The sequence below is a fragment of the Orcinus orca genome, chromosome 10 (assembly GCF_937001465.1).
Source record: "Orcinus orca chromosome 10, mOrcOrc1.1, whole genome shotgun sequence".
NCBI lineage: Eukaryota > Metazoa > Chordata > Mammalia > Artiodactyla > Delphinidae > Orcinus > Orcinus orca.
In genome coordinates this window covers 66,300,596-66,323,742 of record NC_064568.1, presented here as the reverse complement: position 1 = coordinate 66,323,742, position 23,147 = coordinate 66,300,596, and the positions used below count along the sequence as shown (strand labels likewise).

Here is a 23,147-nt window from a genome sequence, read left to right as displayed (position 1 = left end):
GCTCTCCTGGAGTGAGAGCTTACGCCCCCTGTGTCTGTCAGCATCAGGAGGAGGTGCTGCAAGAACAAACAGCCCCCGCATCTCTGTGGCTTAAAATACGTAAACTGAATACTTGCTGTGTTACATGTCCACATGATTTGTCTGAGTGCTCTGCCCACCTCCTCAGGGACCAGGCTGGCCTGGAACATTGCTGGTCACGGTAGCAGGGGGAACATGTACCCTGTAGGGTCTCACAATGGCAATGAGATGCTCTGGCCTCGAAATGGTAGCATTTTCTGCTCCCAGCTCAGTGGCCAGAACATGGCAGTGGCCCCGGCCAAGCATGAGGGGCAGGTGGTTGGATTTTGCCAGGTGCCAGGAAGTCAGGGAGATGGAAGTGTCTCTAAGGACCAGCACCCACGTTAGTCACGTGTGGGCTCATTTAGTGTCATCTCTCCTGCTGGAGTGTCAGCTCCATGAAAGCAGGGATTGGTCTCTGTGTGTTTGCCCCAGTGCCAAAGATTGTGCGAGGTGCTTAGTAGGTGCTCAGGGAAGCACTGAGTGAGTGAATTCATGACGGAATCAACAGAGTTTCTGAGGGGTGTGGGTGGGCTGGGAGCCTGTGGGGGGAGGGGAGGCTGGTGGCCACAGGGCGGCCCAGGCGAAGGGACCATGTGGCTTTGTGGGCAGATTGCACTGTCTTTTAAGATAGTACTTGCAGCCTTGGAGACTGATGTCCATTTCTCGGTCCAGGAGGGGAAAGACTGCTGGCCTGAGGGGCCTGTGTGACTCGGGCAGAGGAGGACACCCCATCTCTGAGCCTGGGGAGGGGCAGAGCGGGGGAGGCCGAGTGCCCTGGGCAGGAAGAGGGGCAGAAGGCCTAGTAGGGCACCCAGGGTGGGCTGGGCAGGCTGATGGACTGTGCTGGGGCAGAGGTCGGCAGGCCCAGGCCAGGCCGGGACACATGGCCCGGCCCCCAGTGACCCGGTGCTCGGGGTCCGGAGCTGGCGGCTGGGCTGTGTCCGCAGGGTAATGGGATCTGATTGATGACGGCATCCTGAAGTGAGTCACCCTGGGCCGGCCGGGCCTGAATTCCCACAGGGTCTGTGGGAAAGTGGTCGGTGGCCCCCAAATGGCCCAGTGGGTTGGGGGGAAGGTGGTTGTTGAGGGGAAAGACCCCATCGTGTGGCTGGGATGAGGCCCAGGGCAGCTGGCAGACCGTCCTTCCATCTGGGGCCCATCCCAGCCCTTCCACAGACCACGCTGACCACAGACCACCCAGACGCCAGCCCAGCCCCTGCCCAGGGCATCCCCCACTTTCCAGGCTTTGGAAGCCTGCTTCTCTGCTCTTGAGCCCTGGGGTCCCTCTCAAGAGTCGGGCTGTGTCAGGACTGAGAGCAGGTGCCCGTCTGCGTGCTGGGTCCCCCCACTGCACCCCCCTCTGCCGTACCCCAATTCCTTCACCTGATTTCCCTTCCCAGCTGCCTTGAACTCCCCCGACCCCCCTCTCTGCACCACCCCATTTCTCCTCTTCAATCTGTCTACACCCTCGACCCACCCTGCCAGCCTCTGCTCTCTCCTCAGGACCCACAGTCTGACTCTCCCTGCAGTGAATCCCTGTTGCCCCCAACCCAGCACTTCAGCCTGGAGGCATTTCACTCCGAGGACCTCCTCCCCCACCCCCCCAGCAGGCTGGTTCTCTGAAGGTGGGTTATTTATTTATTTTTTAAAAATAAATTTATTTACTTATTTTTGGCTGCGTTGGGTCTTTGTTGCTGCGCGCGGGCTTTCTCTAGTTACAGTGAGCGGGGTGCTACTCTTCTCTGCGGTGCACAGGCTTCTCATTGCGATGGCTTCTCTTGTTGCGGAGCACATGCTCTAGGCACTCAGGCTTCAGTAGTTGTGGCGCAAGGGCTTAGTTGCTCCGCGGCATGTGGGATCTTCCCGGACCAGGGCTCGAACCTGTGTCCTCTGTGTTGGCAGGCGGATTCTTAGCCACTGTGCCACCAGGGAAGCCTGGAAGATGGGTTATTTAAATCCGTGTCTTTAGCGCCTGGCTGAGAGGAGGTGGTCGCTGATCCACAAGGGTATGGGGGGCGCCTACTGTGTGCCTGGCTCTCAGTGAGATGCCCTCCTGTCCCCGAGGTCCCGGGGAGGGAGAGAGGTGGGCTGGCAGCACCTCTGCTCCTCCCGGGCACCATCTCTGAAGCAGAGGGCACGTGGCTCAGGCCATGAGAGGGGTCGGGTGGGAGACGACGGCGCCCCCGGCCTTTGGAAGCTGGGCTTCTGCCCTCTCACTGGCTCTCTGAACCATACATTCCTGCCCGAGCAGCTTTCATGTACCTAAAACCTGGCTGGCTGCCTTTTATCTGCAAAGAAAACAGCCGATGCTGAGAGCTGGGCAGTCGAGGCCTCACGCAGCCAGGATCAGAAGGGCAAGGAGCAGGCAGCCACCCCGGGGTCTGACCTGCCCCATGCAGGGTCCTCTGCTCCCCGAGTGAGAGGGGCTGCGCCAGGCAGCTGGGGGTCCTGGGGTCTGCCTGGGTCCCGGCCTGGGTCGGGCTGGTGGCCAGAGGGGGCTTCAGGATCCCGGCCTCAATCTGTGGCTGCCCGGCCTGGCTTGTGGGTGGAACAGAAAGAGCAGAGTCGGCTGGGAGAGTGTGCAGGGTCTGAGGCCAGGACTGGGGGACGGTGAACAGGGAGGCAGGGGAGCCGGGTCTGTGCCTCGTTTCTGATTTCTCCTGGCCCTGATACTCAGAGGGCACTTTCACCTGTCCGAGCCTCAGTTTCCTCATCTGAAAAATGGGCACTGCGGTCCCAGTCTTGCCTCCCTCTCTAATAATATCTGGTATTTGCTGAGGGCCCCCATGTGCTGGGCACAGTTTTTTTTTTGTTTGTTTGTTTGTTTTTTTTTGCGGTACGCGGCCTCTCACTGCTGTGGCCTCTCCCGCTGCGGAGTGCAGGCTCAGCGGCCATGGCTCACGGGCCCAGCCGCTCCACGGCATGTGGGATCCTCCCGGACTGGGGCACGAACCCGTGTCCCCTGCATCGGCAGGCGGACTCTCAACCACTGTGCCACCAGGGAAGCCCATGGGCACAGTTTTCAGCCCTGTGTGTGTTCTCACTAATGCAGTCCTCTCTGTTGTTTCTGTGACTGCTTTATAGGGGTGGAAACTGAGGCCCAGAGAGGCTGCCTGCTTGCCTAAGGTGGCACAGCTGGATGGCAAAGCTGGGTGGCACAGCCCTGGGCAGGTTGGCTCCAGAGAGTGCTGAGGCGAGGGTTAGGGAAGAGGAGGGAGGAGGAGGGGCTTTTAAACACGCACGCTCACAGGAAGAGGGTTGGGATTCCTGTCAGGTGGCCCTAGGTGTCCGTGGTGATGGCCCCGGACATCCAGCTGCTTGACTCGGGGTTCCCCAGGCCTTGCACAGGTCAGGGTGGGGGGTTCACCCCTGACTGCTGTGAACAAAACCCTGGCCTTACAGAGCCCTGGCCTCCAGAGGCCGTGGGGACGGGGCCCTTGGGGCACTCTGAGATGTCGGGCACCTTGCTTATCCCCCCGACACTCCTCTGGTTGGGGTGGGATGGGGACCGGCCACTCTCAGGGGGTCCTCAGATTCTGCTGGTTGGGAAGCCAGTGACCCAGAGCCTGAGCTGTTGGCACTTGGGGCACCACCTGCATCCCAGCCAGTGTCTCTGTGCCCCGGGGGGTGTTTGGGGCTGCTGGCCAGGCCTGGGGCAGGTTCAGAACAGATTCAGGTTGGAACACACAGATACACATGCGTGTACATGCGTACACACACGTGCATACACGTACATCCACGTGTTCCCTCTGCCTAAAAAGCCCTCCTTCAAATACCTACGGGCTGCCTCCTTCACCTCCTTGGGGTCTTGACTCAAATGTCACCCTGCCAGAGGGGCTTCCCTAGGCCTTCTCCCTAACAGTCCCCTGAACTTCCCTGATTTCTTTTTTCTCCTGGGCCCCATCCCCATCTACCAGCCCTGCATCGCCTTTCCATCACCTGCCCCTGTCGACATGGGGTGCCCCACGGGGCAGTGTCCACCGCCTACCCCTGCTCTCAGAGCTGTGCCTGGCAGGTCGTTGGCACTCGGTGACTATTGGTAAGAGGAATAAATCAACGAGTGTGCTGTGTGCTCAGGGCATATGCTCCAGCATGTGCTCGCACGTGCACGTGTCACACAAACACACATGTGCTTGACATTCATCTTCATTGTTGCTCAAGCCCGGAAGCAGCTTTTGTCTTTCCCGTGTGGCAGGGACCTCCTTGTCACTCCAGAAGCCAGAGAGAGAGAGAGAGGGAGAGAGGGAGGGAGAGAGAGTGTTTATTCATGTATTTCCCCCTTCAGTCACTCACCCTTTTCGTACTTTTGTAAGCATGAGGCTCTGCGGGGTGCCAGCTGCAGACACACTGTGTGCCACTCATGGGCATCCCACCTGCCTCCTCTGCAGGGTGTCCCCCAGATGCAGTGAGTGTTGGGTTTGGGGGTGGGTTGAGCCCAGTTCCCCTCGGTGTCTCCCCAGTGGCCTTGCCCAGCACAACGCGGGGCGCCTCAGAACGCTTGTTGAATTGATAAGTTGGCCAAATACCTAACACATGGGAGGACAGGGAGGATGTGCTCGGTGCCCCTGGGGCAGCCCTACTTGGTGCTGAGGGAGGTCTGAGCAGGCTCTCTGGAGGATGAAGGCTCCTGGGGGGCTGCTTGGAGGAGGTGGCACTTGAGCTGGGCCTTGATGCACCAGGAAGATTTGGATGTGGGGAGATGAGGTCTTGGGCTTTGTGGGCAGAGGAAGGCAGGCAGAGAGGAAAGAGAAACAGGCGAACAGATGGCCCCAGAGTGGGACAGCCGTCGTTGGTCAGGGCCGCTGGAGTCTGACTTCTTGCTGACTCTTGTCCCGTGAGGGCGCAATAGGAAGGTGTAGCCTCCCCAGCACCTGGAACAGTGCCCAGCACACAGTTGGGGCTCTAAGTGTTGGGCGACAGCAAGAGGGAGGCAGAGAGGGAGGAGCTGGCGGGGGGACAGGGTGGGCACGGCTGTTGTGAAGGAGAGGAATGTTTTCTGAGGAGAATGTTAATCCAGTGCCTCCCTCCCTCTCGGCTGGGCTGCGGGGACAGTGAGAGCTGCGGAGATACCAGAGCCCCACTGGGGCCAGGTTGTCACAATCCCCCTGCCCATGGGGTCCCCAGGGCGGTCCTTGCCTCTGCCCCTCCACTCCAGGCTGGGGTGGGGACGGGAGGGAGGGGAGCTTGGGGGGACCTGCCAGCCCCAGGAGATGTCCTCACTAAACAGTAACTCTGTGACTACAGAGAGAGAGCTGGGGGTGGGAGGGGGAGGCACCAGGGACAGTGCTAGAGGGTAAAAACAGGGAGAGAGCTGCCAGGAGGAAGTGCAGGGGGAGAGATGATAGCCCACATCAGAGCTAACCCTTGAGCGCTGACTGCCTGCCAGGCGCTGCCCCTAGCACCTCCTGTGAGTTCCCACACGTGACCCTCACGACCTTATGAGAAAGGGATTGGAATTATTCCCATTTTGCAGAGGAGGAAACTGAGGCCCAGAGAGGTGAAGTAACCTGCCCCAGGTTTCCCAGCCGGTGCACGGCAGACCTGGGATTTGAATCTGAGCAGTTTAACTCCCAAATCACTGCTTCAGGCCATCCTCCTGGGCACCTCAGGAGGGCCTGGAGCTGAGGAGGGAGCCTGCAGGGGCCAGGGTAGGAGGAGCTGGCAGAGGCGATGTTTACGAGGATGCTGGCTTATCTCCTGGACCCTGTTCAGGAAGCTGGCTCTACTCCTCTGCAACCCTCATCATCTCAGGGCAAGGTCCCTGTTTTAGGATCTCAGGAATGGTTGGGGGCAGCGCAGGGGCCCCTCCTGGGCTTCAGAAATCAGAGGCCCTGAGCACTCCTGCAGGCTGACACACACACACACCTGCAGGAACCCCATGCTTGGCCCTCCCACCCTCTATGGGAATGAGGGTGTGCGGGGGGCAGGGGTGGCGCCTGGGTCTGAAGCCGGCTGACGCAGGCTGAGCTCACTGGGGGAGGCTCTGAGTCCCGGCACCTGGACAGCCACCTGTCCATCCGCTGTCCCTGCCCAGGCCGAGTGCCCGGATGGGAGGGGAGGGGGGAGGTGGCTTGGGAGGAGGACCGAGGGGTGAGCAGTTGCCTCGTGTGGGCTGCTCTGCCGCTCTGCCCCCAGCCCCAAGACCTCCCCGGACCTGCTGCCCCTCCTCTGAGCGGGCACTTTTGACTCCGGCCCTATGGCCCTCTGTTGGGAGAACACATCAGAAGTAGGAGAGAAGCTGCTTCTAATCAGGAGGCGAGTGGATTTCTGGGTGTGTGATTAGGGCCGGCAGAGGTGAGCTGGCAAACGAACACGGCCATCTTCTCTCAGGGGCCTGCTGTGGTGGCCCTGCATCTGCGCTGCCCGCTCCAGATTCAGGGCGCTTCTCTTCAGAGGGATGACCCCAAGGGTGACATTTATTTTGTTCTGTTGTTTTACTGTCAAAAATTTTAAATGGAGGCATTTCAGACACGCACAAAAGTGCAACAAACAGGGCAGTGTACCTTCGCGTCCACACCGGTCAACAGTTGTCAGCGCTCGGCCAGTGTTATTTCTTCTTCCACACGTTCCCACAGCGATTCTTTTGAAGCAAATCCCAGACGTCCTCATATCACTTCATGCCTAAATATTTTAGTACATATCTCTGAAACGGTGGGTCTCAACTGGGGACAGTTTTGTCTCCCGGGGGACATTTGGCAATGTCTAGAGACATTTTTGGTTGTCACAACCGGGGGAGGGGTGTGCTACTGGCATCTAGTGGGTAGGGGACAAGGGTGCGGCTAAACATCCTACAAGGCGCAGGACAGCCCGCCAACAGAGAATCACACCCCACTCCCCTCCACAAGCGTTAACAGCGCTGAGGTGGGGAAACCGCGCTCTAAGAGCTAGGGACTCAAAAACCAGCCAGCCAACCGCAGCTGTAATACCCTCATCAGACCTTAAAAATAACGATACTTTTTGAATGAATCACCAAATGTCCAACCAGAGTCCGCATTGCAGGGGGCGCTGCTTTCATGCTAAGTGCCCTCCAGGGCCGAGAGGACTGGGCTAGTGTTCAGACACTGCTGACTCAGGCAGGCAGAGGGACGCATGTGCTCTGGGACGTTCCAGTGAGGTCCGCTTTCTAAACACGTGCTGTATTTGCGTAGTTCTACGTGGAAAACATACAGAGAGTCTAAGGTGGGAGGTCCTGCCCAGCCCCACCTCTAGCCCCTGGCTGTCTTCCGGGAGGCAGCTTTGCCCCTGTTTAGTTTCAGAGCAGGTTGAGTATATACCCCAGTGGAAGGTGGACCCCCGCACTGTCCCTGGGGATAGGCACACCCTAGGCAGAGGCCAGGTGGGCAAACCCATGTGCAGGGGGCTCCCGGTGTCCTCTGGCTCCGGAACATTTTCCCACCCTCAGTTGCCATGTGGACTAAAATTCTGGCCATTAATTTTTTTTCTGCCAGGATTGAATCTTCATTATTCCTTAGGGGGAATCAATCTTCGATTTGACATCAGCCCAGATCAGTATGCCCAGCCCTTCACCCTGTCACCGTGGACGACTGAGGACAGGGTAAAGGGGACACAGGAAGGGTACATGTTGGTGTGGACTAAAGCAGGGGGTGGAGAGCACGGGCCACTGGCCGGTCCTGGGGAGCCGGGGCAGACGAGAGCCCTGTGAGGAGGGCACCCGGGATGTGGGCGGAGGGAGGTGGGGGAGGCTCAGGAGGGTCCACACGACCCCTTTCACGTCCCTTGGGGATGTTGGATGTCAACCACAGGAGGAATGGCACCTTGAGAGCTCCGTGTCCCACCTTTGCCTGGGGGGCCAGGTGGGAGGTGTGAGGGCAGGAGGGTGCCCTGTGACTGGGGGAGCCGGGCTGGGGCCAGGAGGCCCGGAGTCTGCCGTTGAGAGGCTGTGGCACCGGGTGGGCCCTGTGTCCCAGGCTGCGGAGAGACGGTTTCTCGGAGGCCCTAGTCTCTCTGGCCTTCTGGGATTCAGTCTGTGGGGTGGGGCGAGGGCTGCGGGAATTGGAACCTGGGCTCTGTCCCCACTGAGCTGGGCAGGAGGAAGGAGCCTGGGCCCAGAGAGAGCTGTGGGGATGGGGTCTGCTGGGTGGTGACAAGAAAGGCTGCCTGGGGGCAGGGAGTGGACCAGATAAACCCTCAGGCCCCTCTCACCACCCTCATCCCCACCCCATCCCCATTCCCACTCCATCCCTGGGCCAACCATCTGGGGATTCTCTCCAGCTAGGATGTTCCAGCTCTTTATGTAAATTGAGGCACCCAGAGGATCCCGTGGTGTATGTGTGTGTGTTAGCACGTGCGTGTATGTGTGTACAGGCATGTGCGTTATCCCCTAGGACTCTGGGGTGTGTACGTGTGTGTTATTGAGGGACCACCGGCCACAAGACCCAGGTGAGGTCTAGAGGAGGGCTTGATGCTGACATGCCTCTCACTTCTCACCCTGATGCCAGCCTCGCTCCTGCTGGGAAAAGGGAGAGGCCCGGGGAGAGACAGGAGCAGGGAGCTGAGAGGGGGTGGGAAGGATTGGGACCCTGGGTAGAGCCCGGGGCGGGGCTGACCAACCATTTGCCCCACCCTCTCTGGGCCTCAGTTTCCTCCTCTGTCAAGTGCGGCTGGGACCTATTCAGCCCATGTCAAGGGGTCTCCCCCAGGACGAGAGGAGGCAGTGCCCATGGGAAGGGCTGGGGGTGGTGGTCCCAAGGCCATGGGATGGGAGGCAGGTTGGGGTGTAGGGGCTGGTGCTGGCCGGGCAGGGTGAGATGCCAGCCGCCCCCATCAGTGGCCCCTCTCGCCCCCAGATCCCCCAGATCAGCTACGCCTCCACAGCCCCCGACCTGAGTGACAACAGCCGCTACGACTTCTTCTCCCGCGTGGTGCCCTCGGACACGTACCAGGCCCAGGCCATGGTGGACATCGTCCGTGCCCTCAAGTGGAACTACGTGTCCACGCTAGCCTCGGAGGGCAGCTATGGCGAGAGTGGCGTGGAGGCCTTCGTCCAGAAGTCCCGTGAGGACGGTGAGTCCGGCGCCCGCCTTCAGGGTCGTGCTTGGGGACGGGGGGACGTCACAGCGTGGTGGCCGAGCGCTGCTCGGGAGCCGCTCCCTGGGTTCTGCCTTGGGCTCTCCTGCCCCGGGCCACCCCCTCATGGGCCTGAGTCTCTCCTCTGAGCCTGTGGCCTTGTGGGCGGGTGGCTGGGTGACTGCTGGGGGCTGGGGGTGGATGTGAGTGACTTTTGCGGACATGGCTGGGCAGACGGAGGGACTGTCAGTATCCCCAGCATGGGAGCTGATGGAACAGACCCTGTTCTCAGGCAGAGAGGAGGAGAAGGAGGTGGGGATGGAGGTGGGCTTGTTCAGTGGGGTCTCAGGGACCCAGGGGCCAGAGGCCAGCCGGCAGCTTCTTGGAGCAAGGACTTGTTTGAGGGACTGGGAATTCAGAATCCTTAAACTTGGGCCGTGTGGTTAGGGGCAGGGGCTGCGGTGGGGCTGTGCCGGCCTCAGGGAGGTAGGTGCCCTGTGGGTGGGATTCGGGGAAGGGTGGGAAAGTGACGTGCTCTCCTCGGATCCTCCGCACTTACCACAGGCCCCCTTGCCCCGCCGAGCTCACTGCGTTCCTGAATTGCCGTCCCCAGAGTGATAAGCTTCTAGTTACCAGCAAGCAAGGAGAGGCTAAGCAAGCAGGGGTTACCTCCACGGCAGGCCCAGACCTGGGCCTCTGGCCGGTCCTTTCCGATGGTCACACTGAGGCAGGACAGCCTGTGTGGGACTGTGTGTGTGGGCGTCCAGGGCAGCAGACAGACCCCTGGATCGGGGGCCCCACCTGGGCTGGTGAGCCCTGCCAAGCTGATTCAGAGCTGTGGGGGCCAAGGGACGGCTCCCGTGCTGCGTGGGGCATGGAGGGAAGCAGGGAGGCCCTTCCGCTCCTGGCGGACCCTCCTCCCCGCAGACAGGGCCCCTCTGCCTCCTCTCCTGGCCTCTCCCAAGGCCCCGTCTCTAAACAGCTCACTGTGGCGCCCTCGACCTTGGGGGATGGCGTCTCTATATTTATACCCGGAGAACCCGGAACTCTAATTGCTTTTCCTAAGGACCGCAGAGTGTCCAGAGGCTGGCGCTGGTAACACCCTGCGGGCATAATCCTGCTATAAATCTCAGACAAGCCCCTTTAATTGTACAGCCGAAGCAGCTCGGGTGCTTGTAACCTGGCGGCGAGGGCGGCGGGGGGGTGGAAATGGGGTAGTGCTGACTGATGACTGCGGCTCCAGCAGCTGGGCCCCCACGGAAGGAAGCAGGGGGTGGACAGACCCCACTCCCACCTGCAGGCAGGCTGGGCAGTGTCAGTCCAGCGCCCCCCCCCCCCCCGACTGCCCACAAATCCTTTCTTTCTTTGCTCAGACTTGGGTACCTCTCTGCACTGGCTCCACCCATCCTGCTCTGCAGGCTCCTCTCCTCCCTGACGGCTTGAGTCCTTCCCCAAACAAGCCCACTGCCTTTCTGATTCAGGTGCAACCTCTGTTGGATTTGGGGACAAAAGTGCTGGATGGGGGCAGGGACAGAGGTCCAGAATCTTAGTGTTCAGTTGTGTTTGGTCCCTGCCATAGGGACCTGGAAGCCGCCCCCTGTACACAGCCTTCCCTATGCCGCTGGCACATGCCGAGCCCCTGTTTATACCGGGTGTTCTGGGTAATCTGCCCCACCAGATGAAGCAGGTACCCTCGTTTTCCAGGGAAGGAAGCTGAGGCTCAGAGACACCAAATAATTGGCACCAGGTCACAGAGCAAGTTAGAGGTGGAGAAGGGATTTGAATCCAGGCGCGCTGGCTCCAGGACGAGAGGTCTTAACTGCTTTGTATTTTTGTCACTCTGTCTTCTGCCCATTTCCCACTGCAGTGACTGAGACCCATGTGGACCAGTCCTGTGCAAGGGATGGGAGTATGACAGTCACGCGTGCGCACGCGTGCGCGCGCGCGCACACACACACACACACACACACACACTTGGCCTGGAGGGACACATGCTGATGTGTTAACGTGGGAGAGGCATGGGATTGGGGTGAGGTCAGGGCATTGCATTTTGGCTGAAGCTAAGGCTACTCTTTGAATTTTCTGCAAGCATCTAATCAGGCATTGAGTAGTTAGAAAATAGAAAGTCTACTCAAGATTTTTAAAAGGACCCCTAGAAAAATAAGAGAACTAGGTGCTCTGCCTGGGCCCAGCACAGGGGCACAGCTGTGCCCCTGCCGCCTGCATTCCTTCCCATTGCTGAGGGTCTGGCCTCCCACCTGGCCGGACCTCCCTCATCCGCAGACCCCCTGGCAGGGTGTGCAGCCCCGGGGCCCTGGCTGGGCAGCTGGGTCTCCCTGCCCCGCCTGCTAAATGAAATTTGATTTGGAGAACCATCTTTAGGCAAATGAAAAGAAAAGGAGAGAGAAAGCCACGCTCCAGCTGCCCAAATTGAAATCAGAATTGAGCGGCCAGTAGAAAGGGGCCGCTGTACCTTTCGCCTAATTCCTGTGAAAGATTAAAGATGTCTTTGGCTATATATTGTATTGATTCGTCCTCTGAAGTATAAATCATCTTCGCGTTGCTCAGAGGAGTGCCGGGGAGCGGGGAGGACGGGAGGGTGCGCTCGCCAGGCTGAGGGTGTACATCAGAGCCCTGGTGAGAGCTCAGTCAGCAAGTCCTGGGTGCCTGTGTGTGCTGGGCTCTGGTGGGTCCTTCAGGGAGCATAATTATGGCCTTTTTTTTTTTTTTTTTTTTTTGCTGTACGCGGGCCTCTCACTGTTGCGGAGCAACGGGCCTCTCCTGTTGCAGAGCACAGGCTCCGGACACGCAGGCTCAGTGGCCATGGCTCACGGGCCCAGCCGCTCTGCGGCATGTGGGATCTTCCCAAACCGGGGCACGAACCCGTGTCCCCTGCATCAGCAGGCGGACTCTCAACCACTGCGCCACCAGGGAAGCCGATGGCCTTTTTATAGATGAGGAAACTGAGGCCAGAGAGGGTAGGTCACTTTCCCAAGGCTACACAGCCAGAACGTAGAGGAGCTGGGATTGGAGCCCAGCTCCATCCTCTGGGTGGGGAGCTCCTGGGTAGCACCCAGCACCATTGCACTATTGGGCCGTTGGCACAGGGCTTAGAGAAAGCTCTGGCGCTGCACTTTCCAGTCCCCATCAGCAGTGCCCTCCCACCCCAGTCCCTTGGTCATGTGGATTACCCCTGAGCCAGCCTATGGCCCTTGACTGAACCCTGCACTGTGCCAGGCAGCCTCACTGCACTTTCATGAATCCTGATGACCGTGTTTTGTCCCCCTTTTACAGATGAGGAAACTGAGGCTCAGAGGGGTGAAGTGGCTGGCCCAGGCTCACACAGTGAGGTGTTGGAGCAGGACTTGGAGCCAGGCTGTCAGCCCTAGGCCCTTTCCCCCACGCTATCCGTCTCCCCCAGCTTATATCACAGAGATGGCAGTGCATGGTTAAGGAACAGGCCTCGACAGACAGACCTGGGCTCCGACTCAGCCACTTGCTGGCCACGTGATTCTGGGAAGGTCACTCAGCCTCTCTCGGTTTTGGTTTCCTCATCTGCGAAGTGGGGATGAAACTGGTTGTTATCAGAATGAAACGTGCTCCTGGCCTGTGGAGGTCGGCGCTCAGGAACGCACATGGGAGGGTTATGATTAGGGGTGTGGCTGCCTGGGCCCCAGCCCTCCCTGGTGCCAGCCGCTCTTGGGGAGGCCCGGGGAGTGATGGAAGGCCCGAGGGGGTGGTGCTGGGCCCTGCGTGGGGCCACAGGCAGTGTCCAAGGACAGGATGAGGGACAAAATCACAGGAGCCCAGGCCAGCCTGCTTGCCCTGGTGTCTGCAGCAGGTCGTGGGCGTGTGTGTGCTTTTGTGAGGTGTCGGGCGCATCCCCCATCTGTGTGGTGTGCGCTCCTTCTGGCTGCAGGGCTCCCCCTCTCCCTGCCAGGCAGAGGCTGCCCAAGGGAAAGGCTAGGGACACAACCAGGCCTGGGATTAGGTACGTAGAGCAGGCCCTGCCTGGGCTCTGGAGATAATGTGAGTGAGTGACCCTTGGAGGGAGATGAAGGCTAGAGGGGGTGGCACAGATGGGGCCCTGCCCTCGGTGCCCCCCACCACTGTCCTGGGCGCTCTTGGGGGTTGGGGTCTGGAGTATGAACTTGTATACCCCCACAGCCTTTCCGTATCAGTGGGGCCTTGTGTGAGCCTCAGTTTACTTGCACTAGTGCTCCATTTCACAGATGAGGACAACCAAGGCTCAGGGAAGTCAAGGGGCCTAAGATCACAAGGAAGTGTTGAGTGTCAGAGCCCAGGGCTCCTGTGTGGGTGACAGGACAATGGATAATATTAGTAGGTAACATTTATGGAGCCCTCCTGTGGACCAGACCCCATTTTATGTGCTTCATACATGTTAACTCATTTGTCTTTCAAGACAACTCCATTATACAGATGGCAATACTGAGGCTCAGAGAGGTTAAGTAACTCGCCTGAGGCCACACAGCTGGAAAGTAGCAGGAGTGGGATTTGAATCCAGCGTGGCCTCCTGATCTCTGGTGCACGTCATAGGAAGGACACACAGGTCAGCTCTGGGCAGGGGCATCTCCACGGGGCCACCTTGGGAGTTTGGTTCTCTAATGAGTGATTCCAGCACGCTGGGCACATCTAGGCCTGTACTCCTAGGGTGAGAATGGGAGGGCCTTTCTGGGTGTGGCGGGAAGGGACGTGGGAGCCTCAGGCCTGCTCCTTGAAGGATGTCCTGTCCCTCGCACGGTGGAATATTTAAAGTCTCATCTCCCTGCTGTGTCCCCGCATCCCCCATTGGTATTCCGGAGATGCTGGTGAGTCAAGCTGTTGCTGGTCTGACCTCCAGGTCCAACTCCCAGGGCTGAGCGTCAGACTTGCATTTAGATGGGCCCGTCCTCGCGGCGGAGTGGCAGGGCTGGCAGCTGGAGGCCCAAGGCTGGGGCATCTCATCCCTCTGGCTCTGTGACATCTCTAGACTCAACTTCTCCAGCTGTAAACAGAGGCTCCAAGGGGAGTGGGGAGGAGCTGGCCAGCTGGAAAGAGCCGTGCCACCCAGAGGGGATGGCACTGCTCATCCTTCTGGGAGACTAGAGAGGAGAGAGGTTTGCCCCAGGGCACCCCCAGGATCCAGCAGCTCCCCTTTCTGCTGCCTGCCCTCCCGGACCTTGTCTCCTTCCACTCCCCTCTCAGGCTCTTCTCCAGTCACACCAGCCTCCTCACGGCTCCTCTAACACTCCAGGCACAAGCCCACCTCAGGGCCTTTGCACTGGCTTCTCCATCTGCCCAGAAAGCTCTGTCCCTGGTTGTCCATGTGGCTGCATTCTCAGTGCATTCAGCTGCCTTCCCAGGGGTCCCCTCTTCAGAGGGGCCTCTCTGACCACTGAGTCCCCAGTCCACTACTCTCCATTCCATGCTCCCTGCTCTGTTTTTCTTTATAGCATTGACAAGTACATTTTTATTTGTTTATGGTTCATGACAGCAGAGATTTTTTGCCTGTTTTGTTCTCTGGTACCTCCCCAGCCTCTAGCACAGTCCCTGGCACACAGTAGTTGCTCAGTAAATGTTTGTGGGATGGGTGATCATGAAATCCAGCCGCCTACTCACTTCTTTAGCCCTTCTTCCCATCCTAGGCCTGAAAGGTTGCTCTCCCAGTCTATAGAAGGGCAGACTGAGGTGACAGAGCACGGGCTTCTGGGGTCAGGCTGCCCTGGGACCCTGCCCTCCCCTCTGAGCTCCTGGCTGCCCCCAACCCTATCCTGACTCATCGAGGACAGATATCCTTTCCACCACAGCGCCTGCCTCGGGATGCTTTGTTCTGAGGTGCTGCCTGCCCCAGAGGGCAGGAACAGGAAGAGGCTCAGCCTTCCAGACCCCGCTCGAGTCTCCCACTGGCCTGGACTTCATGGATTTATTTCACATCCACTGGGTACCCAGCCCCTGCGCGAGGAGAGGAGAGAGGCAGTGGGCTCTGCCAGCTCTCAGCGGGCGTGGGAAGAGCAGTGCCCACCCAGATCTGGCACCCTGCCCTCCTGCAGGAGGTGCCCAGGAGAATTTGCCTTAATAATTGAATGAAGGGATGTGATGACGCATGTGTTGAGGTGAAGAGATAAACTCCAGGGTTGCAAGAGGCCCAGTGCATCAAGATGGGCAGTCCAGCAGGGCTTGGAGGAGGGATACTTGGACAAGTGGAGAGGAAGGAAGGGGTGTGCCAGGTGGGGAAACAGCGTGAGCACAGCCTGGAGGAAGGAGTGAGCAGGCAGATGGGACCCCAGTGAGGGGCCTGGCCTGGTCCTAGTAGCCGTGGGATGGCGACCCATGTGAGATGGAGCGGAGCTGTTTCTTTCAGGTCAACCCTGCGTTTAACAGTTTTTTGGCACTTGGGGTTGTTGTGTCCACCTGCCATGTCCAAGTTACATAGGGCCCTGGGGAGTCTTCTCTGCCCATCACGGCTCAGTGCCAAGGCCCCTCCTCCCTGCAGACTTGCTTACCCAGGGAGGCATATGATCTTCCCCTAGGCTGGCCTCCTGGGAACCCCAATCATACCTGTCCCAGTGCTTGTTGAATTCCCCCTCTTCCTCCTCCACTTGACTGGGCCCCTTGAGGCCGTGGAAGGAAGGACCCCCTTGGCTCTGTGTCCTTCGCTGTCCCTCGCCCACAGTGGGGCCTCAATAGATGTCTGTAGGATGAACAGATGACCAGCCCTGTGCCCTTGGGCACGTCATTGCCCTTCTGGGGCCCCCGTCTCTCATCTGTGACAGGAGTGGGCACATCAGCTCATCTGCAGGGTCCAGCTCTGACATCTGGCAGGCTGGGTCCTCCTAGCCCGAGGCCCCTGACTCCAGGCATCCTTCTCATAAGCAAAGCCTCATCATGGGGTCACTTCAGGCTTGGTCTTTTGGTTCAGGGATGAGTGGGTCCAACTGTATGGGGACAGAGCCTGGAGCATGCGACCTTCTCACCCTCAGTCAGGTGAAATGTGGTTGAGATTAGCTGATGGGGCAGGGCGCTGGAAACAGGGAGGCATCCTGCCACTGGCTTTGGGTTGGTGTATAAGAGAGCAGGGTGGCTTGTAGCATCTTCTTGAGGGGAGACCTCTGGGCCTTACAGCCCAGGGACCTTCAGCCCTGCCCACTGACCAATGCATTTTCCAAGAACGTGGGAGGGGAGTGGGCCCCACCCCGGAGCCAGTCCCCACCATTCTAGCTTATCACCCAGGCTGCCCCCAACTTGAGACAAATTGCATCTTCCTCTCCCTTGCTCTGCTGCCCGTCACTGCTCTGTGGGTGGAAATTCAGTGGACTTGGTATGGGCATCCCCTGCCAAGCTGTGAGGCCCACCACGTGCCAGCTGGGTCTCCGGGATGCTCTGCGAGATTGGCAAGGTGCTGCCATCAGTGTGGCTGCTCAGTGATTACCCAGTCAGTCTCTGTCCCGCTTTGAAGGTGAACCCTGCGCTGTCTGGCCTGCCGTGGGGACTTCGCCTGTCCGCTCTAATTGCTCCGCCCCCTCGGCCTTCAGTGCGGTGCTGCTCTAATTGCTCCGCCCCCCTGGCCTTCAGTGCGGTGCTGCTCTAATTGCTCCGCCCCCCTGGCCTTCAGTGCGGTGCCGCTCTAATTGCTCCGCCCCCCTGGCCTTCAGTGCGGTGCCGCTCTAATTTCTCCGCCCCCCCGGCCTTCAGTGCGGTGCTGGCACCTCTTGATTTCGTGAGTCCCGTGGGTTGGGTGTCATCAGGCCACTTTTCCTCTCTCTCTGACTCATCTCTGATGTGTTCGCCCTGGCCTATCACAATGGGGACATGCTCCCATCTGAGTTCGCCTCTAAGCTTGACGGGATTGACAGGAGGAAGGAGACAGAATGGACACTGAGCCCTTTTTGCTCTGAGTTTGCATCCCTTCCCTCTTGGACAGGAAGCAACATTTTCTTTCACCAGGCTTTTTTGTGGAACATGTTTGAAGATTTCTTCCAGGTCTAAAAAAGTTTTCCTTTGCTGGTTGCGGCCCCTTTGTGAATCCTGTCCTCCCTGGATGATGCAGTAGAGTGGAGGGCTTAAGAGCCCAGATGCTGGCTTGGCCACCATGAACTGTGCAATCTTGAGCAGTCACTTGGGGGCGCTGGGCTTCAGTTTCCACCTCATGAAATGGGAATATTTATAGCACTTCCCTGGACTTCCCTGGCAGTCCAGGGGTTAGGACTCCGTGCTTCCATTGCAGGCGGCCCGGGTTCGATCCCTGGTCAGGGAACTAAGATCCCACAAGCTGTGCAGTGCTGCAGGAAAAAAAAAAAAAAAAAAAAAGAAGCACTTCCCTTCTAGGTTGCCATGAGCATTAAATGAGTTAATACATGTAAAGCACTAATTAGCACAGTCTGGGCCCTGCACTAAGCGCTAAGCTTCTGGAGGTGTAAGTTTCATCATTATACATCAGAGTGGGAAGTGAGGATCGGGACCCAGTTCTAGTCCTGGCTCTGTCTCTGGGTGGCTGTGTAACACTGGGCTGGTCACTTTCCCTCTCTGAGCCTCAGCTTCATCACCAATGTGAAGGCGATGGGTCAGGGGACCTCTGAGGTCCCCCGTGATGTGGGTCTTTGCATCTCTCACCCATCTCTCTTGGCTTTTCTGTCCTCACCACATGGAGGTCCGGGTACCATGGGGTGGGCCTCTGGCTTCTGCTGTGTCTATGTTCTTGAGCCCAGACCTGAGCCCACAGAGTAGCCACATCCGCAGCATCTGTTTCCTCAGCTCCTTTGGCCTCTTTGGTCTATTTATTTATTTTTTACCTTTGAGCCTTTTGGCAAACACATCTCTAAACCTGGTCTGAACCCCATTGTCTTCAAGTTCATTTTCCTGCCCTTGTTTATTTTTCCTCCCCTTCCTTGAACCTCTGCACTGGAGCATGTTGGGATCTATCCTCCGAGGCTCCCACATTTAGGGATCCCTTCCGATTTCTTCCCCTTTGTTAAAGAGCAGGTGGCAAAGGCCGTTGACCTTTCCCTGCCCCCCACCACCCCCAACTCCGGTCTGGGCCTTGACCCCCAGGAAGCCCTCTTCACCTGTTTGTTGACTACTGGGTTTGAGCCTGTTTTCCTATCTGAGGCAGGGTTCCAGCACCCCCAGCCCCCACTCTGAGCTTCTTGGAGGTGTCACCAAAGCAAGCCCCATCTCCCCTTTCCCTGCACTGTGGCTTCCTTCCCGCCCTACCCTGAGGCTCCTACTTCAGGCCAGTATGGGGCTGCTGAGTGTCCTGGGTGGGTTCTGGTTTCAGCCTCATCCCCTACTCCTCTGTGACCTTAGGCAAGTCACTGCCCCTCCCCAAGCCTCCAGTTCTTCATCGTAAGACCAGGAAGAGGCTGTGCGCCTTTTTCAATGGGCTCATGCATGTCGTGGACACACGGAGGGATGCCTGCAGCCATTTTTGCCTTATCCTGTGTCACCCACCCAGCCCTCTTCCCAGAGCCTCTGAGCCCCAGGCTCTGCCTCCTGCACCAGCCCCTCAGGCAGCCCGGCCTGGTCTGTGTGAAGACCCCTGGACCTCCTTCTGTTTTAATATACAATTTTCTAGGGAACATTTCATTACCCATCCTCATCGAAGCTACCAGACCCTGGCCCCAGCTCCTACACAGCCGCCCTGAGAATTGTCCCTGTTTTACAGAGGAGGTGACCGTGGCTCAGGCTGCCCAAGGGCTGGTGCAGTCCCTCACAGCTTGTCGGATGCAGAGCTGGGATTTGCATTCTGGTCTGTGTGACTCCCAGAGCTCAGCTGGAGGGAAGGAAGGTGGGTGGAGCCCTCCTTTCAATGAGCTGTCTGATGCCTTTCACCTGGCTTCTCCAGGGAAACGTTGGTGGGTCAGTCAGATGGCTGGACCTTGGAGGACCCCCCCTTCCCCCTCCCCCCCCCCACACCGCCGCACACAGAGGCCAGAGGTTCTCTCAGGGCCAGGGAAGGAGGAAGGGGAGTGGCTCCTGTGATGGACAATGTTCGTGTGACAGGAGTCACCAAGTCACGTGTGGCCTTGGATGAGCCTGTGAGGGGCTCTGTCTAAAAGTGGGTGTCATGGGGCCTGGAGATCAGGAGGAATGCATCCCCTGATGGTCACCTTTTCAGTGATGGCTTCCCTCGTGCTCCTGGGGTTTTTAGGGACTCAGAAGGAGAGAGTCCAGGCCTCCAGATCACAGAGCCTGCTCTGCGGGGATGTGGCTGGTAAGGAGGGCGGTGGGGGCATTTCTCCAGCCCTTTCACCCCTCACTTCTATACAGTAATTAATTCATTTGCTCTATAGATATTTACTGAGTACCTATTATGTACCAGACATTGAACCAGGACATGGGGGATACAGCAGTGAACTAAACAGATGAAGATCCCTGACCTTGTGAGCTCATGTTTGGGGAGAGAGATAGAGGCAGCTTATAGTAAACAAGTAAATACATCACCGTATAACAGAATTTCCGATAGGAACTGATGGGCATTTCTATGAAGAAGAACAAAGCAGCATAAGTATACAGAAGGTGCAGGTAGGGGAGACTATAACACAGGTGGTCAAGGAAGGCTTTTCTGCAGAGGTGACATTCGGGCAGAGCCCAGTGAGGGAGTGAGCCATGCAGAGATCTGTAGGAAGAGTGCCCCAGGCAGGAGAATCAGCAAGTGCAAAGGCCCTGAGGTAGCAGCCTGCCTGGCATTTGGGGACTATAGCCAAGAAGAAGGAGCAGAGTGAATGAGGGGGAGAGACGTAGAAGGGGAGGAGCCTATCACAGGGGACCTTCTGAGCCACTGTGAGGACTTTGGCTTTTGCTTCGAGTGAGATGGGAGCCATGGGAGCGTTGTGAGCAGAAGAGGGACGTGAATGGACTTGGGTTTACTAGGATCCCTCTGGCCACTGTGTGGGGCAGAGACTGTGGGCCTGAGGCAGGAAGGCCAGTGAGGAGGCTACTGCTGTCCTCCAGGGTAGAAGGGATGATGACTGGGACCAAGGGGCTGGGAGTGGTGAGAAGAGACAGATCTGGGGTATGTTTTGAAGCTCGAGCCCACAGGACTTGCTCCCGGGTCGCGTGTGGGCAGAGGGCAGGGGCGTCGCCCAGGCGTTCCTGGCTTCAGCACCACGGACAGCGCCAGCACCAGACACGGGGGAAGCCCTGGTTGGCTCAGGTCCCCAACAAACAAACGGCCAGTCCCTGGGTGCTGACCGGAGCCTCATCTGTAAAGTGCTGGTCCCTTCCCCTCGATTTTGTTATCCATTTCTCTTTTAGCCAAATATGTTTATTTCTGGGCACTGCTGCGAATCCATTTTGGGATGAGGCAGGTTTGAATGCAATTATATAGCTGGGATGAGAGGTTTGGAAGCAGTTGTATCCAAAAATCTCTGCATCTGGCTAAATTGTGTTGTATGGAGTGGGGTGCTAGGATGGGAACTGGGGGAAGGGGAGCTTCCTTGAGGAGGGGGTGATGGGAAGAGAGCCTTGAAGAACGGTGGGCCTGTCTCAGAGGAGCAGCAGGGTGCTCTGGGTAGGGGAGCTGAGTGACTGAATGTGGTTATTCATGATGCCCTCCTTCTGAGAATGAGGAGGGGGCAGCATTCCTGACACTGAGCAGGGTAGGTCGGCCCATGGAAGACAGTGCTGACCCTCAGGGCTTCCACGGACTTGCTGTGTGTCTGTCCTTCGGCTCTCAGTTTCTCCAACTGTAAAATGGGGTAATTGTAGTCCCTACTGTGCTGGTTATTGTAAGAATGACAAAAATGGGTGAATTAACCATCAGAAAGGCCAAGAAAGGGCTGGAGGGGTGAGGGGCTGCCTCTGAGGCCTCAGACCCCAAGGGTGAGCACTTGGCCTCTTCCTGGTTGGTTGTTCCCAGTCCCTTTGTGACCGTCCTCCTTGTTCTCCCTGACTCATGTGGCGGGTTATATCTGTGCCCCATTTTGCCGTAGACAGAATGATCATATGGATATTCTATGCAAATTCTTATTTTTAATGAGCCAGAAGGAAAGCTAACGACCATCTTGCAGATGTATTGGGGCCCGAGGGAGGCCTTGGGATGGGGGAGGAAGCAGGCGACAAAGTGACAAGCAAGAGGAGAGAGGAGGGAGGAAGGGGAGAGGAAATGGAGCGGGGTTGGGGTGGACGCAGTAGGGACTGCAGAGCGGTGGAGGGGAAGCACGGGCTCTGTTTACCATCTCTCAGAACTTCTCTGCCTGCCCCATTTTAAGATGGGGAAACAGGCTCGGAGAGAGGTGGAAACGTGCCAGATACCCCAGAAGCTGGGAGAGAGAGAGAGAAAGGCAGAAGAGAGGGAGCAGATGGGCTGGAGAAAGGGAAGGTGGAGGCAGCTGGGACTAGGCTCTGGGACTCGGTTTCCTTATCTGTATGATGGTCATAGCACCTAAGATGTGGGCTGATTGGGAGGAACTAATGAGAGAACATGTGCAAACATTATTCAACTGAAGAGTGCTGCCTGAATATGAGGGGCCGTGGAGTAATGTGTGTGTGGGGGAGAGGGAGAGGATGGGGCAGGGGACCGAGTCGGGGAGACAGGAAGACGAGGGTGGAGGGACGGGAGCTGGAGACGGGGGTAAGAGGCCTTCTGGACAATAGGCCAGCTCTTAATTAATTAGTCCATTCAGTCATTTGTTCATTCATTCCTCAGCATCTATAGTCTACTTCATAGGGGGAAGTCAGCTCCCAGAGGGCAGGATTCTTGTCTGTCCTATCCGTGGCTGCCCCCGTATTGTTGAGGGCAGCATCTGGCACCAGGAAGAGCTTAAACTGTTGCTGAATCAATGGATGTTCTGTGCCCGGCAGTGGGCCCAGCAGTGGCCATCTCCCTGGAGCTCAGCGGCATCTAGTCCAGTAATTTCCCTTCCCTGTGCTAAGTGCAGTGGTTGAGACATTGCGATCGTTACTGGCACCCAGGGGAGAGGGAGCCTGGGGACAACTACGAAGGCTTCCTGGAGGAGGGGGCCTGAGATGAATCTTCGAGAACTGACAGAAGCTGACTTGAAGGAATCTGGGAAGGGGAACTGGTCATAAAGGCAGAGGGAACAGTCTAGTGTTCTAGAGCACTGCAGGTGCTCTTGGAGGTGGGGAGTGGTGGTAGCTGAGGCCGCAGGGCCTGAGGACTGGGCTGAGGGGTTTGGATTTTGCCCTGAGCCCTGAGGGAGGTGAGAGCCAGCGAAGGTGGGAGGAGGGGTGTGCTGGGTGGGATCAGTTTTGGTGGAGAGGTGGGGTGGCCAGGCTGGGCAGGCTGAGGTGTGCAGGCAGGTGTGGGGCTCTGGTCTGGTCAGGCAGTGCCGACAGGAGTCGGGGGGCACAGGGGATTCGGGCCTGAGGGGTCAGCTGGCTGCTGCCAGTTGAGGCTGGACCCGCCCCCAGGGCATGGAGCCAGCCTGGAGAGGGGCCAGGGCTCTGGTTTAGATTAATTAAAAGACCTCTTGGGCTTCCCTGGTGGCGCAGTGGTTGAGAGTCCGCCTGCCAATGCAGGGGACATGGGTTCGTGCCCCGGTCCGGGAAGATCCCACGTGCCGCGGAGCGGCTGGGCCCGTGAGCCATGGCCGCTGAGCCTGCGCATCCGGAGCCTGTGCTCCGCAATGGGAGAGGCCACAACAGTGAGAGGCCTGCGTAACGCAAAAAAAAAAAAAAAAAAAAAACCTCTTAACTCTGGGCAGTCCCACCGGGGCCGGAGTGCCTGGAGAGCATTTAAATGTCAACATAAATATCACAATGACCCGAGTCCCTCCTGTTACTTAGTGTCTAGATTCCCAAGATGTCCCTTGTATTACAACATGGGACAGTCTCTCACTATGAAACATGTCCGACCCCAAATGCCTGTTGAGAAAAGCTAGCAGATGGTAGCATCCCCTGCCGCATCTCTGGCCTTCCACAGGAAGGGCAAGGTCAGCTGAGCACCCTTCTCCCACCTCCCCTCCCCGGATGCCCTCCCGAGGCCCACTCAGTGTTACTCCCAGGATCCAGGCCTGGAGTCCCCTTTCCAGCCCTCCCTGGTCCCTGTCTCTCCACTCCCAGATCTGGCCAAGCAGGCCCCCAGGCTGTGGGGCCCCAAG

At 58.1% G+C, this 23,147-nt stretch overlaps 1 protein-coding gene across 19 annotated transcripts in view; it reads left to right on the top strand.

The window, feature by feature from the left end:
• GRM4 (glutamate metabotropic receptor 4) overlaps positions 1 to 23,147 on the top strand; it is a 109,644-nt gene that overhangs the window by 38,660 nt on the left and 47,837 nt on the right. For all 19 annotated transcript variants that reach the window (XR_007469905.1, XR_004482239.2, XR_007469906.1 and 16 more), the window contains exon 3: positions 8,868 to 9,084. Coding sequence is in view for 16 of the 19 variants with exons in the window: in XM_033424216.2 (XP_033280107.1) it covers positions 8,868 to 9,084 (217 nt within the window). In the remaining 3 variants the exon portion in view is untranslated. The remainder of the gene's footprint in view (positions 1 to 8,867; positions 9,085 to 23,147) is intronic.